The 15,702-nt window shown below is 42.8% G+C and overlaps 2 protein-coding genes across 8 annotated transcripts in view; one reads left to right on the top strand and one right to left on the bottom strand.

Moving 5' to 3' along the window:
• The window catches only part of LOC115202126 (pericentriolar material 1 protein), a 47,215-nt gene extending 38,287 nt beyond the window's left edge, over positions 1 to 8,928 (top strand). For all 7 annotated transcript variants that reach the window (XM_029766036.1, XM_029766034.1, XM_029766040.1 and 4 more), the window contains 10 exons: positions 3,313 to 3,447; positions 3,878 to 4,102; positions 4,223 to 4,282; positions 6,000 to 6,132; positions 6,425 to 6,564; positions 6,638 to 6,713; positions 6,998 to 7,200; positions 7,349 to 7,441; positions 7,606 to 7,726; positions 7,995 to 8,928. In XM_029766036.1, the coding sequence (XP_029621896.1) occupies positions 3,313 to 3,447; positions 3,878 to 4,102; positions 4,223 to 4,282; positions 6,000 to 6,132; positions 6,425 to 6,564; positions 6,638 to 6,713; positions 6,998 to 7,200; positions 7,349 to 7,441; positions 7,606 to 7,726; positions 7,995 to 8,020 (1,212 nt within the window). In that variant the 3' untranslated portion in view covers positions 8,021 to 8,928. The remainder of the gene's footprint in view (positions 1 to 3,312; positions 3,448 to 3,877; positions 4,103 to 4,222; positions 4,283 to 5,999; positions 6,133 to 6,424; positions 6,565 to 6,637; positions 6,714 to 6,997; positions 7,201 to 7,348; positions 7,442 to 7,605; positions 7,727 to 7,994) is intronic.
• Positions 8,929 to 9,136: 208 nt separating this feature from the next.
• Positions 9,137 to 14,279, bottom strand: LOC115202129 (acid ceramidase). The gene is made up of 14 exons (XM_029766041.1): positions 14,120 to 14,279; positions 13,945 to 13,991; positions 13,491 to 13,581; positions 13,293 to 13,379; positions 13,101 to 13,179; positions 12,917 to 12,991; positions 12,746 to 12,791; positions 12,341 to 12,485; positions 12,074 to 12,128; positions 11,897 to 11,978; positions 11,539 to 11,670; positions 10,661 to 10,784; positions 10,395 to 10,451; positions 9,137 to 10,251 (listed from the first exon to the last, which is right to left on the bottom strand). The coding sequence occupies exons 1-14, from the start codon at positions 14,195 to 14,197 to the stop codon at positions 10,162 to 10,164; spliced, it is 1,188 nt and encodes a 395-aa protein (XP_029621901.1). The 5' UTR covers positions 14,198 to 14,279; the 3' UTR covers positions 9,137 to 10,161.
• Between the last annotated feature and the right edge of the window lie 1,423 nt (positions 14,280 to 15,702).

Below are 15,702 nucleotides of genomic sequence, written 5' to 3' on the forward strand. Positions count from 1 at the left end.
TCCACCCGCCTTTTGAGGATTGACCACAAGTTCTCAATGGGATTAAGGTCTGGGTTTCCTGGCCATAGACCCAAAATGTCGATGTTTTGTTCCCCGAGCCACTTAGTTATCACTTTTGCCTTATGGCAAGGTGCTCCATCATGCTGGAAAAGGCATTGTTCGTCACCAAACTGTTCCTGGATGGTTTGGAGAAGTTGCTCTTTGAGGATGTGTTGGTACCATTCTTTATTCATGGCTGTGTTCTTAGGGAAAATTGTGAGTGAGCCCACTCCCTTGGCTGAGAAGCAACCCCACATATGAATGGTCTCAGGATGCTTTACTGTTGGCATGACACAGGACTGATGGTAGCTCTCACCTTGACAATCGGAAAGGGGGATTCATCAGAGAATGACTTTATCCCAGTCCTCAGCAGTCCAATCCCTGTACCTTTTGCAGAATGTCAGTCTGTCCCTGATGTTTTTCCTGGAGAGAAGTGGCTTCTTTGCTGCCTTTCTTGACACCAGGCCATCCTCCAAAAGTCTTTGCCTCACTGTGCGTGCAGATGCACTCACACCTGCCTGCTCTCATTCCTGAGTAAGCTCTGTACTGGCGGTGCCCCGATCCTGCAGCTGAATCAACTTTAGGAGACGGTCCTGGCGCTTGCTGGACTTTCTTGGGCGCCCTGAAGCCTCTTCACAACAATTGAACCGCTCTCCTTGAAGTTCTTGATGATCCGATAAATGGTTGATTTAGGTGCAATCTTACTGGCAGCAATATCCTTGCCTGTGAAGCCCTTTTTGTGCAAAGCAATGATGATGGCACGTGTTTCATTGCAGGTAACCAAGGTTGACAAAGGAAGAACAATGATTCCAAGCACCAACCTCCTTTTGTCATGCTGATTGAGTTTGAAGCTTCCAGTCTGTTTTTCAGAGTAATCTCCAGCCTTGTCCTCGATAACACTCACACCTGTGTTAATGAGAGAATCACTGACATGCCAGCTGGTCCTTTTGTGGCAGGGCTGAAATGCAGTGTAAATGTTTTTGGGGGATTCAGTTCATTCAATTAATTGCAATTCATCTGATCACTATTCATAACATTCTGGAGTATATGCAAATTGACATCAATGATGTCGCTCTTGCTGCTGGTGATTCTCTGATCCACCTCTACACAGACGACACCATTTTGTATACTTCTGGCCCTTCTTTGGACATTGTTAACTAACCTCCAGTCGAGCTTCAATGCCATACAACTCTCCTTCCGTGGCCTCCAACTACTCTTAAATGCAAGTAAAACTAAATGCATGCTCTTCAACAGATCGCTACCCACACCTACCCACCTGTCCAGCATCACTACTCTGGACAGTTCTGACTTAGAATATGTGGACAACTACAAATACCTAGGTGTCTGGTTAGACTGTAAACTCTCCTTCCAGATGCACATTAAGCATCTCCAATCCAAAATTAAATCTAGAATCAGCTTCCTATTTCGCAACAAAGCATCCTTCACTCATGCTGCAAAACATGTCCTCGTAAAACTGACCATCCTACCGATCCTCAACTTCAGCGAAGTCATTTACAAAATAGCCTCCAACACTCTACTCAACAAATTGGATGCAGTCTATCACAGTGCCATCCGTTTTGTCACCAAAGCCCCATATACTACCCACCACTGCGACCTGTCCACTCTCGTTGGCTGGCCCTCGCTTCATACTCATCGCCAAACCCACTGGCTCCAGGTCATCTACAAGTCTCTGCTAGGTAAAGCCCCGCCTTAGCTCACTGGTCACCACAGCAGCACCCACCCGTAGCACGCACTCTAGCAGGCATATCTCACTGGTCACCCCCAAAGCCAATTCCTCCTTTGGTCGCCTTTCTTCCAGTTCTCTGCTGCCAATGACTGGAATGAACTGCAAAAATCACTGAAGCTGGAGACACATCTCCCTCACTAGCTTTAAGCACCAGCTGTCAGAGCAGCTCACAGATCACTGCACCTGTACATAGCCCATCCAACTACCTCGTCCCCATACTGTATTTATTTATTAATCTTGTTCCTTTGCACCCCAGTATCTCTACTTGCACATTAATCTTCTGCACATCTACAATTCTAATGTTTAATTGCTATATTGTAATTACTTTGCCATCATGGCCTATTTATTGCCTTACCTCCCTTATCCTACCTCATTTGCACATACTGTATAGACTTTTTCTACTGTATTATTGACTGTATGTTTGTTTATTCCATGTGTAACTCTGTATGTGTTGAACTGCTTTGCTTTATCTTGGCCAGGTCGAAGTTGCAAATGAGAACTTGTTCTCAACTAGCCTACCTGGTTAAATAAAGGTGAAATAAGAAATAAAAAAAGATGGGGAGAAGTCCATAATAAAGCGCTGCTCTGTCTTAACAACACGATCAACAAGGCAGGTCCTACAGGCCCTAGTTTTGTTGCATCTGGACTACTGTTCAATTGTGTGGTCAGGTGCCACAAAGAGGGACCTCAAATGTACAATTGGCTCAGAACAGGGCAGCACAGCTGGCCCTTTAATGTACACAGAGTGATAACATAATGTGCATGTAAATCTCTCATGGCTGAAACTGGAGGAGAGTTTGACTTCGAAAGAAGTGTGGACATGCTGAATGCACAGCTCGGACTAGCACACAGCTCGGACACCCATGCATACCCCACAAGACAAGCCACCAGAAGTTTCTTCACAAACCCCAAGTCAAGAACAGACTATGGGAGGCACACAGTACTATAGAGCCATGACTACATGGAACTATAATCCACATCAGGTAACTGATGCAAGCAGTGGAATCGGATAAAAAGATAAAAATACACCTTATGGAACAGCGGGGACTGAAGAGACACTCGGGAACAGACACTCATACGCACACCCACTCAGCACACCCACTCTACACACACGTACGTTATAATATTGTTGTATGGTGGTATTATACATTTTGTATTGTAGATATGTAGTGGTGTAATAATGGTATATGATGTACTGTTTTATCTTTGGTTTTATGTGTGATGTAAGTGCCTTAATGTGTTTGGACCCCAGGAAGAGTTGACAGCAGCTAATGGGGACCCCTAATAAATACCAATGTGCAGACTCATGCTACATTTGGAGTGCGATAATATAAGAATATTGTGACTGTGTGACTTGAGCAATTGTTCACTATTGGCAATGGAAAAGCCCATGTTTTTGCTTTGACAAACAATTTGGCAAACTAGTATGATTTGAATCCAGAAACAGTCAGGGACCCAGGCTAGCAATATACTATGTTAAAGGCAAAGAACTGAAAGAGGTTGTTTTTGTTCTTGTGGTCTGTCAGGAGCACATGGACGAGGTGTGTTCCTACCAGCTGCTGACATCGGTGCGGCACATGGTGCTCACCCTCACCCAGCAGAACGACGAGAGCAAGGAGTTTGTCCGCTTCTTCCACCGACAGCTGGGAGGCATACTGCAGGTATGATAAGCATTATGATGATATAGCAAATTTAGAGGTTTTCCCCACTGCGACTCAAACCTCAGATTAGTCGGGTAACTGTTTATTTTGGTATAAGAGCTGAAAACATCCACTCAAACAAGTTAAAGTGCAGACTAACATAAGAATTTATATCCAGAAATATTGGTTCAGCCATTTTTAAAATTAGTATATGCAAAGATTTTTATGACCACAGCCTGTTGTTTCCATGGGAACAAATGAGCTATAGTGGGCAGAACAAGCAAGGAGGGGGCAAGAGCCAAGCATGAGCTAGTGAGATCCTATTGGTTCAGCCATTTAAAAAAAAATAAGTATCAATGTGCAGCTTTCTTAGACAGTATCAATGTGCAGCTTTCTTTAGCTTATCGTTATTGTCAAAATGGAGTCCTAAGTTTCTCTCCCTCCCCCTCAGGACTCTCTGAGTAAGTTTGCAGGACGTACTCTAAAGGACTGTGGCGAGGACCTGCTTGTGGAGATCTCTGAGATCCTGTTTAACGAGCTGGCCTTCTTCAGACTCATGCAAGACCTGGACAGCAACAGCAGTAGTACTGCTACTATAGCTAACTCCCAGGCCAGGCACAAGAACCACAAGAGACCTAATAATAACCAAGTCAAGCAGGAACACAGAAATAATGAGGTAGGTGGAGGGGATAGGGGTGTGGGTGAGTGTTTTCATATTGGATTTGTGTGTGTCATTCAATTTAATACGAAATGAGCGAATACATTTCAAGACAATTGAACATTTGACTACTTTCAGGAGAAGAAGTCTCCGGAGGTCGAGAAGTCCTTTTCCCCAGCATACCTCGATGAAGACAAAGTGAGGAAATCAACATTCAACATCTGATTTTCTTGTGTGGTTTCAAGCCAGATCTGTCTCTTTAGACTACACATAGTGTAATCCAGGGGTGTCAAACTCAGAAAATCTGCTATTTATTTGCCGTCGACGCTCCCGAACTGTCTAGCTTTCATTTCAGTGATTATTAGCAAGCTGGACAATGTATGAATGTAGGTCCATTATAATTTCTACAGTTTCAATTTGGTTTAGTCATTTTAAAATGTATGTATGTATGTACTCACTCAGCAAAAAAGAAACGACTTCTCACTGTCAACTGCGTTTATTTTCAGCAAACTTAACATGTGTACATTTTTGTATGAACATAAGATTCAACAACTGAGACATAAACTGAACAAGTTCCACAGACGTGATTAACAGAAATTGAATATTGTGTCCCTGAAATGGTGCATTAAGTAATGCAATGCATCTCCTCCTCATGGACTGCACCAGAGTTGCCAGTTCTTGCTGGGAGATGTTACCCCACTCTTCCACCAAGGCACCTGCAAGTTCCCGGACATTTCTGGGGTGAATGGCCCTAGCCCTCACCCTCCGATCCAACAGGTCCCAGACGTGCTCAATGGGATTGAGATCCGGGCTCTTCGCTGGCCATGGCAGAACACTGACATTCCTGTCTTGTAGGAAATCACACACAGAATGAGCAGTATGGCTGGTGGCATTGTCATGCCAGGATGAGCCTGCAGGAAGGAGGAAGTCTTCCCTGTAACGCACAGCGTTGAGATTGCCTGCAATGACAAGCTCAGTCCGATGATGCTGTGACACACCGCCCCAGACCATGACGAACCCTCCTCCTCAATCGATCCCGCTCCAGAGTACAGGCCTCAGTGTAACGCTCATTCCTTCGACGATAAACGCGAATCCGACCATCACCCCTGGTGAGACAAAACCGCGACTTGTCAGTGAAGAGCACTTTTTGCCAGTCCTGTCTGGTCCAGCGACGGTGGGTTTTTGCCCATAGGTGACGTTGTTGCCGGTGATGTCTGAGGACCTGCCTTACAACAGGCCTACAAGCCCTCAATCCAGCCTCTCGGCCTATTGCGGACAGTCTGAGCACTGATGGAGGGATTGTGCTTTCCTGGTGTAACTCGGGCAGTTGTTGCCATCCTGTACCTGTCCCACAGGTGTGATGTTCAGATGTCCCGATCCTGTGCAGGTGTTGTTGCACGTGTTCTGCCACTGGGAGGACAATCTGCTGTCCGCCCTGTCTCCCTGTAGCGCTGTCTTAGGCATCTCACAGTACAGATATTGCAATTTATTGCCCTGGCCACATCTGCAGTCCTCATGCCTCCTTGCAGCATGCCTAAGGCACGTTCACGTAGATGAGCAGGGACCCTGGGCATCTTTCTTTTGGTGTTTTTCAGAGTCAGTAGAAAGGCCTCTTTAGTGTCCTAAGTTTTCATAACTGTGACCTTAATTGCCTACTGTCTGTAAGCTGTTAGTTTCTTAATGACCGTTCCACTGGTGCATATTCATTAATTTTTATGGTTCATTGAACAAGCATGGGAAACAGTGTTTAAACCCTTTGGAAGACATGGTCCTGAAAAAGGGACATTTCTTTTTTGCTGAGTGTGTGTGTGTATATATATGTGTGTATATATATTTGACACCCCTGGTGTAGTCTAAAGGTTGGGATTAAGGCGTGTAAATGTCTTAACTTTTTACATCTCACTCTGTGTGCCAGGATGAAGACGAGACGGAGCAGAAAGAGACCGAGAGGGAGCAGCATGGAGGAGAGGGGAAGGACAGCAGGAGCAGTGAGGCCTCTGAGACGGAGGAGGAAGATGGGGTTAGAGAGGGACTGCTTCGCTCTATTAGTGAGTGAACACTACAATGCGAGAAGCCTCAATTAGCCTAAAAGCTACTCTGTAAAGTGAGTTAGTTCAACCACGGAAAACCTTGCTAGTGACCGTAGCTACTAGAGGAAGCTTGTGATCGAGTGTTCTGCAGGTTCACAATGGAGGATTTGTTGTGAATCTTTATGGTCACATCATTACAACTGTCGCCAACCTATTTCCAACAAAGTAAACTCCTAGTAGGATTGTCGAGTGCCACACCCTTGATTAGTGTTCCTAGTGCTAACCCTTCATTGTTTGTGTTCTTTGCCAGGTCTGTCCAAGGCGGAGACCCCGGCCCTGACTAACTACGGCAGTGGGGAGGATGAGAACGAGGTGCAGATGGAGTTTGAAGCTGAGCCCCAGGACGTCCAGACCTCCCTGCAGGCTAGCAATGATGGCGGAGAGCAACGGGTTAGGACAGACACACACTCAGTACACACACTTCCGTTAGACTGTCTAGTTACCATCTTCTCCTGTATTTTAGGTAGCAGCAAATGAAGCCCCATCAAATGGAAACCGAGAGACGAAGTCTGACCACGAAAACTCTGAGAGTAACGATGGTAAGAACGCTCACTGTTGTTTTTCTGTCTCTTGGCTTTTAGTCAAGTCAAAATAGTACCTGTTTTTCATCTACTTTTTGCTGTGTACATAGTCCACATTTTGATAAATGGTTGTCAGATGTTTTCATTATAGCAATGTTTGGTCTGATGGATGCCTGTGTTTTCAGCCCCTCTGATTCTCAACTAACCCCCCCCCCCCCATCCTGTCTCTCCCTCCCTCTTTTTTCCTTACCTTCTCCTCTCTATCCTAAACTTTTCTGCTTGCTTATCGCCCCCACCCCCAGTCAAGAGCAGTAAGTCCGAGTCCATTGAGATGGTGGACTCCCCAGAGGAAGAGCGTGAGGGTGTGGAGCACGGGAGGCAGGAGGGGGAAAGCCAGGGAGGTGCAGCCTCAACCACCACCAACAACCAGGAGGGCTCCCACTCACAGGGCTCAAACAGCAGCAGCAGCCCTGACACCGAGTCACCTGTCATGCTCAACATAGATGTAACACACTACATAGACCTATGATCCTTTTTAAACTACAAAAATCTTTAATAGTTCATTTAAGTTGTAATTTTATGTGTGTATTCCAATATCTTTATTACTTCTCCAAACCCTTTATAATGTATATGGTTTCATTTAATTCATGCAGGAGGTGGGATCGGGAAACATGAGCCAAAAGTCCGACGAGGAAGACTTTGTAAAAGTGGAGGACTTACCCATGCAGCTGAGTGTCATATGTGAGGTGGGACTAGCCAGAATGACTCCATTTCCCCTGTTATCAATACGTCCACTTCCTTTTTTTCCTCTTCTTACAAACTGTCTGATCATTGGTCTTGTGAAATCTAATAATGTTCTCTGTGTGTGTGTGTGTGTGTGTGTGTGTGTGTGTGTGTGTGTGATGAACAGGAGGCGCTCCAGAAGAGGGTAGTTGAGGAACAGCAGAATAATAATCTGTCTGCTGAGATCCTCAATGGGAACACTGACACTAGTGGACTAGTGGGCAATGGATACACACTCAAAGAACCAGGTAGGTACATACAGTATCTAGTGAAATGATTCACTATCTGGCACAGTTTTCATTTCAAAATTGTTTCATGAAACTGGTAGAGCGCAACTTCACAGAATGTCCAGGGAAATAAATGCATGTTGCAGCACCGATATTAGTCTGCCATGTAGACGTGTAAATGTTGGCTATGTACTATTTATACTTTATACTATTGTATCCATCTGTGTTTGCGATATCTCTAGGAAGACAATGATTCGTCTACTTTTTTTTCTTCTCATCTTTCTTACAGAAACGATAGGTGCACAAAGTGCATAAAAAGACCGTCTTGTACAAACGTTGTCGAATGACCACTACAGAATAATCCTAAAGATGTTCAGAATCCTATTGGTACTTAATGATTGGATGGTAGCAAGGGTTGGCGAGGCAATGTCATGACGTGCCAGTGACTAAGCTTCGCTCGAAACCGTTTGACCAACTACAACGGTTAAAAACAACTACAACGTAATCAACACTGTTTTGTTTATTTCTACTCCTGAGGCTGTATCTATTAAGCACGTCAGAGTAGGAGTGCTGAAGATCTAAGATCAGTTTGGTATTTTTGATCATCATACATACTGATTGTATGGGCAAGTTGGACCTGATCCTAGATCAGTACCCATGCTCTGAGACACTTGATACATACAGCCCCTGATTACTGAATGTGTTCTTTGATTTGGGGTTTTAGGGTGGGGTCTCTCTCTCACTCTGCTGCTGTGTTACGTATAAAGTTTTACAAGCTTTGTTTGAATCTTCTAGTCTAGCAAACTTGTTGAAAATCGCCTTAGTTCTGTTTTTTGCGGATTTGGAATCGGTTTGTCATTTTGAATAATTTTATTTGTTCATCTTCTTGGCCTTGTCTTATTCTCTCTCGCTAGCTCCCATGCTTTTCAAGCATCTGACCTTTTGAACTCTTAACTACAACACTAATGAACTACAAGTACGACTTCAAACTAGATTCAGGCTGCAAAGACTACATTGACACCTAACATCTTTTCCCTTATGTCATGGGGCTGTCGTCACCGTTTACTGCACTCTTAATGTTACCTTTTCCCTTCCAAATCTTAGTTTGACATTTTTTGTAGGCATGTTGACATTTATTTTTGTTTTCTTGGGGCAGTTTCCCATGTAATTAAAGATTACTACTGTATGTAGTTTTAAAGAATAAAATGATGGAACTTTTCAAAGCGGTGGCTTGTCTTTGGGTTTAACAAATGTAGTTTACTGGAAGGCTGTAGACATAAGACCTAAAATCAGATTACTTGAATGCAAACTATGAACTGATTGATCAATGCTTTCATGAGCCCAGATTATACCTGGTGCTGACATGTGTTCTGGGCACTTTCTCAATTGTGTAAAAATGTGACTTGTAAATAGATTTGGTAAATGGAGGCGTTTCCTCACCAATCATTCCCTACCGCGGTAGAAAGGCTTTATCGTTGATATAAATTACAGGCTAATACATGTTAATTTGGAACAAAGCGTGAATGGAAAATGTTTTCTAAATATTATATTAAGGTGCCATTTAACCCTTTACACTTGTGGGAATTGGCCTATTGAAATGTTTCTCACAAAGGCATATGCATGAACATGGAAGTAATTGAAAGGTAACCGTGTGGAAATTATTAGACCAAAGGGGAGTACACAAGTTCAACTGAATCCAAATTTTACACATGATTTGCATTTGAGCTTTGTGTACATTTTGATATTTTTTTTTTTTTAAACCTCCAGATACATCCAGTAACAAGACTATTATTGGGAAGTGTGGGGTAGGTGCAACAAGACATGTTACGCTTTCACAAGGCAATTCAGACATTGTAATTTTGCTGCACATAGAAAGGAGTCATGAGTGCAGCAGCAAAAAAATATAAATAAAATGGGCTCAATTTTTTTCAGGAAAATCAAGGGTATGATGACATTACATCTTGTAACTGTACATCAAACAGTGATCATAAACATTTGGCACTGTATAGACATGAGTTTTACGATTTGGAAAGTGCACATTTGAACTCCCAGGTGTTTGGGTTGCTTGTATGACATCAAAGTGGTATTTATTATAATCCCCTGTCATCTTTCAAAATACATCGAGTTCTCTTAATTTACAGCATTTCTCACTCAGACAAAGTTGCCCAATTACTGGGAAGGCAACTTGTTGCGCAATGCTCCAGTTCAGAGAATGTGATCTCTGACATATATAGCATGTTACTGTGCAGCCGACTGTTCCAATTGTGGTGCTTAACAGTGCCCAAATCTGCCATTTTCAACCCATGTACGAGTGTTAAGGGTTAAGCAATGTTGAGGCAATATTTCGATTGGAGCCTTTAGTTACAGTGCATTCTCCAGTTGTTTCTGAATCAGTTAAGCCCATCTCCCCACCACCGTTCTGTGCAATAGATTATTTAGAAACCCATCTGGAGGCTTCACCAGGGCATACAGGGGTTGGGGCAGTCACGGATGTAGGATTCCAGTTTGCCCTTGTTCACATCCATCAACGTGGTGTATGTGGTCAACTGCAATGACAAGTCAATGTCACTCGGGTGGTCTTTTCAAAAATGCTAACAGGACTTAGGCATTAGACAGATTTATTGAATCGATAGAAATACCTTGAATGGTTCCTTGTGAAAATGGTTGATAATAGTAAATAAGGGCTCACCTTGTTCAAGACTGGTTTTGTCGACAGCACATCGTACACGGTCTTCAGTGAGATGTTCTGAGAAGAAAGGATAGGGGAAAAGAATCTTAGCACTTTGTTTAGCACAAAGATACCTTGTCTGAATTTGTACAGGAAATTGAAACCAATATCCAGAAATCTAACGTAAGGAGAAGAGCCAAATTATAGTTGACTTTTTGTTCAGCCATGGAATGGTTGGTATCTGCCCAACTACATCTATATGGCTTATCTATGGTTGTAGTACTCACTGCCTGCATGGTCTGGTTCATACACTTCATGGCTGGAGTTCTGCGGTTGTCCAAGAACAGAGGCTCCTTCCAGTGATCGTAGTTTGTTTCCAGAACGTACCAGCGGCCCAGCTTCAGCTCAATCCTTCACAACAGGAGTACAATGTTTAGGAATGTGATGCTTCCTGATTAAATCAGGAATATCTAGGCCTCCTGCGTTGCGCAGTGCTATTAGTGTCACTACAGATCCGGGTTCGACGCCGGCCGCGACCAGGAAACCTATGAGGCGGCGCACAATTAGCCCAGCGTTGTCCAGGTTTGGCCGGCTGGGATGTCCTTGTCCCATTGCGCTCTAGCGACTCTTTGTGGCAGACCGGGCATATGCACGCTGACTTTGGTCGCCAGTTGTACGGTGTTTCCTCTGACACGTTGGTGCGGCTGGCTTCCGGGTTAAGTGAGCAGTGTGTCGAGAAGCAGTGCGGCTTGGCAGGGTCGTGTTTCGGAGGACGCATGGCTCTCGACCGTCGCCTCTCCCGAGTCCGTACGGGAGTTGCATTGATGGGACAAGACTAACTACCAATTGGACGTCACGAAATGGGTAAAAAAAAATCTACTTTACATGTATCCTTATGTAATAGAAATGTACCTATTGGCTAGACATTTCAGATTTCCCTGTTTTTGTAGTCTGGATCACATCCCTGAATGTTAAACAATATGACTAGTGTGACGCAAGGTGATATTGTTCCACCCCAGCACCTTTTCAAATCAGTGCTGGAACAGAAGCCTGCACAGCTAGTATTTCTCCGTGACACAAGTTAGAGACCCCTGCTACACTACTAGTGTGTTAGTATTTAATTTCAGTAGTTGAAAGTGGATAGTAATATGTTTTAGCCACTCACTCCCAGATGTCGAGGCTGAGGACTCTGGAGCGGGTGATGACACAGCCCTGGCCCGTCTGGTTCCCTCCCAGGATGAAGTAGGCTGGGGCCAGCAGCTTGGTCTGGGCCAGAAGGTTCTTTGCCTCCTCGTAGCTGGACACACACAGGGTTAAAGAAAGGGTGTGTTTTCACGTGAGACCAAAGAAATGTCAGTTTCGTAATGCTGGTCTTGAATGTGCTCAGGTTTTCCTCCATAATACAGCCCTCATTAAAGCAAGAATGTGTTATTGCCGTCAATAACAAAACATTAACAAATGATCACGTCAACTGTAGTTAAATGACATTGTCATTTGATACTTCCATGAAAGTAGAAAGATACCTGGTAGCGTTCTCTAAGACCGAGCGAGTGAGGAAGCTCATCCACATCCCATCTCTATTCCCCAGGATCCACTCCACGATCCCTGAGAGGACAGACACACTTAATATTCCCTGCTCCACATTCATAACAGGTCTATAAATGTACTGATTGAGAGACCGGGAGAGTTGGGTAGCTCACCGATGTATCCTCCATCAAGGCTGAAGCGCTCATTCATTGTCAGAGTGAAAGCATGCTTCAAAGAAAATGAGAAATGTTAACATTTTAGTCATATTACACTTTCACAACTACCATGATGTTAAAACAGATGTTTGTCATCATTGGCTGAAAAAGACGCCACTTCAGGGTCACATTCAAAAGGGATTAATTTTTCCTTTTTGACAATGTTCCCATTTGAAAATGTTGCTTTCTTCCATTTGTGCCTGCTGAATGCAGCCCGGAGCTCACCGGCTTGATGCCAGTCAACATGCCCACGTAGCCGGCGAAGTTAGTGGACTTGAAGACAGTCTTGTTGCGTCTCTGGAAGTCAATGTTGACCACCAGAGGCTTGAGTTTCTCTGTTATCAACCAGGACCTGTTCTTCATGTCCCAACTGGTAGAGAAAGAAACAATGGGATTATTTTCAGTAAAGAATGAAAGGTGTAGCAACTGGAAAAAAGTTTACCGAAAACCGGGTGGAGGTGAAATTTGTTAAAAGGTATTGTTCACCCAAATAAATGCACACCTGATATAAATCAGTGACTGACTAGTGATTTGGGTTTGTAATAGCTACAGTGTCCTATTAACACAATGCATGGTAGGACCCTTGATATGCCTTCCTTTGTCACTAAACCGTAGCAGTGACATTCTTACCCCATGAATAGTCCAAAGTCCATATTCCGCCCATGGATAAGGTTACCTATGACAATGCAAGAAGAAACCAAAATGCTGTGTGTACATGAACATTTCAAGCATCACGTCCTACCGTGATGACATGTACATAACTAAAGTATTGATTCAAATGTCATAACGTGAGCTACTTACCATTTGAGTCCTCTGCCACTAGAGAAGTGCACACCGTAAAGATCTCATAGAAGATGTTGTAGAGGACAACCTCGCCTGTAGTGAAACAAGTATAATAGAATCAGAATAGAGGGAGGTGAGAAACTAGAGACTGAATGATAGTGACGTTGGTTGAAATAAGCAATTGTGGGTTACTGTATATTACCAAGGGGAACACCCGAGGAAGTCGCGATTCCTTTTATTTCTTCATTGAATGGGTAGGGTAGGGTATCCACTATCAAAGGCTGCAGAACACACAAGACCATTGGTAATGTAATGTAACTGTTTCTGATCCATTATCAAATTAAATTATTTTGAGATGTAATAGTTTTCCAGTGAAATGCTCAAACGCTCTCACCAAGTCCTTGTCGACCAAATCTATCAGTTTCCCACTAGGAACAAATGCGTTGGCCAAATCCCTGATAGCCTGGATCATGTTGACCAACTGAAGAAAACCAGACAAATGGTGAATAAGAAAACAGTACGAGTATTGATCCTACTGTAAATACATTTACGTAATTGAAATTGATACGAACAAGACATGTAATACTCTCACCTCAGCCTTTTTGTCAGTGATGATTAGCTTCCATCTTTCGCTGGGGGGCAAATCCAGGTCTATTGTGTACCAGGTGACAGACCCTTTGAATCTGATCCAAATCGTGACATGAGAAATGTTAGATTGATGCATAATGACATTGAGGTCACCCTGCAAGTGGTATTACACAATTTTGTCATGTGAGATTCATTTTAAGGCTACAGTAGTCAAAGTTGCCCCAGACCAATTACAATGGACAGAGGCAGGTAGCTAATGACTAAATGCACCTGGTTATACACAATACAAACACTTCTTGTTAACCTGGCATAAGTGTGCCGCCTCATGCATGATCTGGGACCGGCCGGGTATTACGAAACTTATGCAAGTTGTTTAGATGTTATGGACATTTGGCAGCACCTCGGACAACTAGCTAACATAACTAGCATACTGTGACTAACTAATGGAAAATACTTACGTTGGACCTTTGGGAGGGTACATGCCCGTCTGGCATTCTTCCGTATACTGTTAAGAGGGCGAAATAAACCAAAGCTTTGTTCAGGTGAAAACGCACTTTCTAGCTAGCACTCAGGCGAACTAATATTTGGCAGACAGTTTACAATTACAGAATATTCATTATTTGGATCACTTACCGGTGGCACAAACTGTGCCGATACTACAGATAAGGACACCAAAAGAAGACAACACAACCTATCCATCTTGTGTCCCATTGTTTGTGTGTGAAGCTTCTCCTGACTTTTGGTCAGCTTCAAAATACGGAAGTGTATGCTTTCCTCGTGATTTGAGAGGGAGCGTACCATTACAGTATGGACGGGCGGTTACAACATATTTTATGGTGGCATTTTTCTCTGATTCAGATACATTAGTTGTTTTGTTTATGTCACGTATTACATTTGTATATGTAAGTGTATAAATAGGATTCTACTTATGTGGAATGATATGTCCTCCCACCCCTGATACTGGTACATTCCTGAATGTTATACTGAAATGAAAACAAGTGCACACATGACATGACTGGCAATTAAATATCAATAGTATGGGATTATTGTAGTTAAAATTGGGCACAGGTTACTCATAAAACTGAAAGCAAATTTAAGGGGTTGCGACAAATGACTTTTTAAAGCTAATTCGCTTGTCAGCAAATGATGTTCAAAATAGTTTGAAAAAGATGAGGAAAAGCGGAGGAGCCTTGTCATATTCACACCTTGAAGCTGTAGGGGAGCGTGGGGTAAATTGAGCCGAACACAAAATTCATAATTTGACCAAATATGTAGAAAGAGGTCATCATTTCATGGAGTCTGTGAAGGAAGAAACCACATGGGAAAAAGTATTAAGCAAGTTAGGTCCAAAAAAATGTAACAAGTCAAATGAATGTGTTAGAGGTTTCATGATGCTTTTATCGAAACCAAAGTAAATCATTGTTCTATACATCAGTTGGTGTCTCTATAAGATTTAATATGAGGACATAAAATGAGCATTAAAGTGCATCATTGTAGCTGTGTGGGCTAATATAGTCAAAATGTTTGCCTTGGGATAAGTTGAGCCAATGGCAAGTTGAGAAAATTAAAGTTTGTTTTCTTCCCAGGTGAAATGCAAGGCATTATTGCTGGGATATGAGGCAACAGGGCCTGGCCTATGTTAAAAGTACAAAGTGTTTGTAAGGTGTTAAGCCTGTGTTAAAAGATACTTTCAATTATTAAAAGACAACAAAGCAATTGTGTTGAATTGTATTTGGGAAATACAGATAGACATGGTTTTAAAAAGGTAGTGGTGATATTTCATTCAGTAGACATTTGCAAGCAGCTTAAAGGATCCAACCCTTTGTTACATTTTCACCTAAAATGACATACCCAAATCTAACGGCCTGTAGCTCAGGACCTGAAGCAAAGATATGCATATTCTTGATGCCATTTGAAAGGAAACACTTTGAAGTTTGTGGAAATGTGAAATTAATGTAGGAGAATAACACATTTGATCTGCTAAAAGATAATACAAAGAAAAAAGCATGCATTTTTTTTGTACCATCATCTTTGAAAGAGAGGCCAAAATCTATTATTCCAGCCCAGGCACAATTTAGATTTTGGCAACTAGATGGCAGCAGTGTATGTGCAAAGTTTTAGACTGATCCAATATAACCATTGCATATCTGTTCAAAATGTTGTATCAAGACTGCCCAAAATGTGCCTAATTGGTTTATTAATACATTTAAATTCAT

The sequence above is a fragment of the Salmo trutta genome, chromosome 11, assembly GCF_901001165.1.
Source record: "Salmo trutta chromosome 11, fSalTru1.1, whole genome shotgun sequence".
Taxonomy (NCBI): Eukaryota; Metazoa; Chordata; class Actinopteri; order Salmoniformes; family Salmonidae; genus Salmo; species Salmo trutta.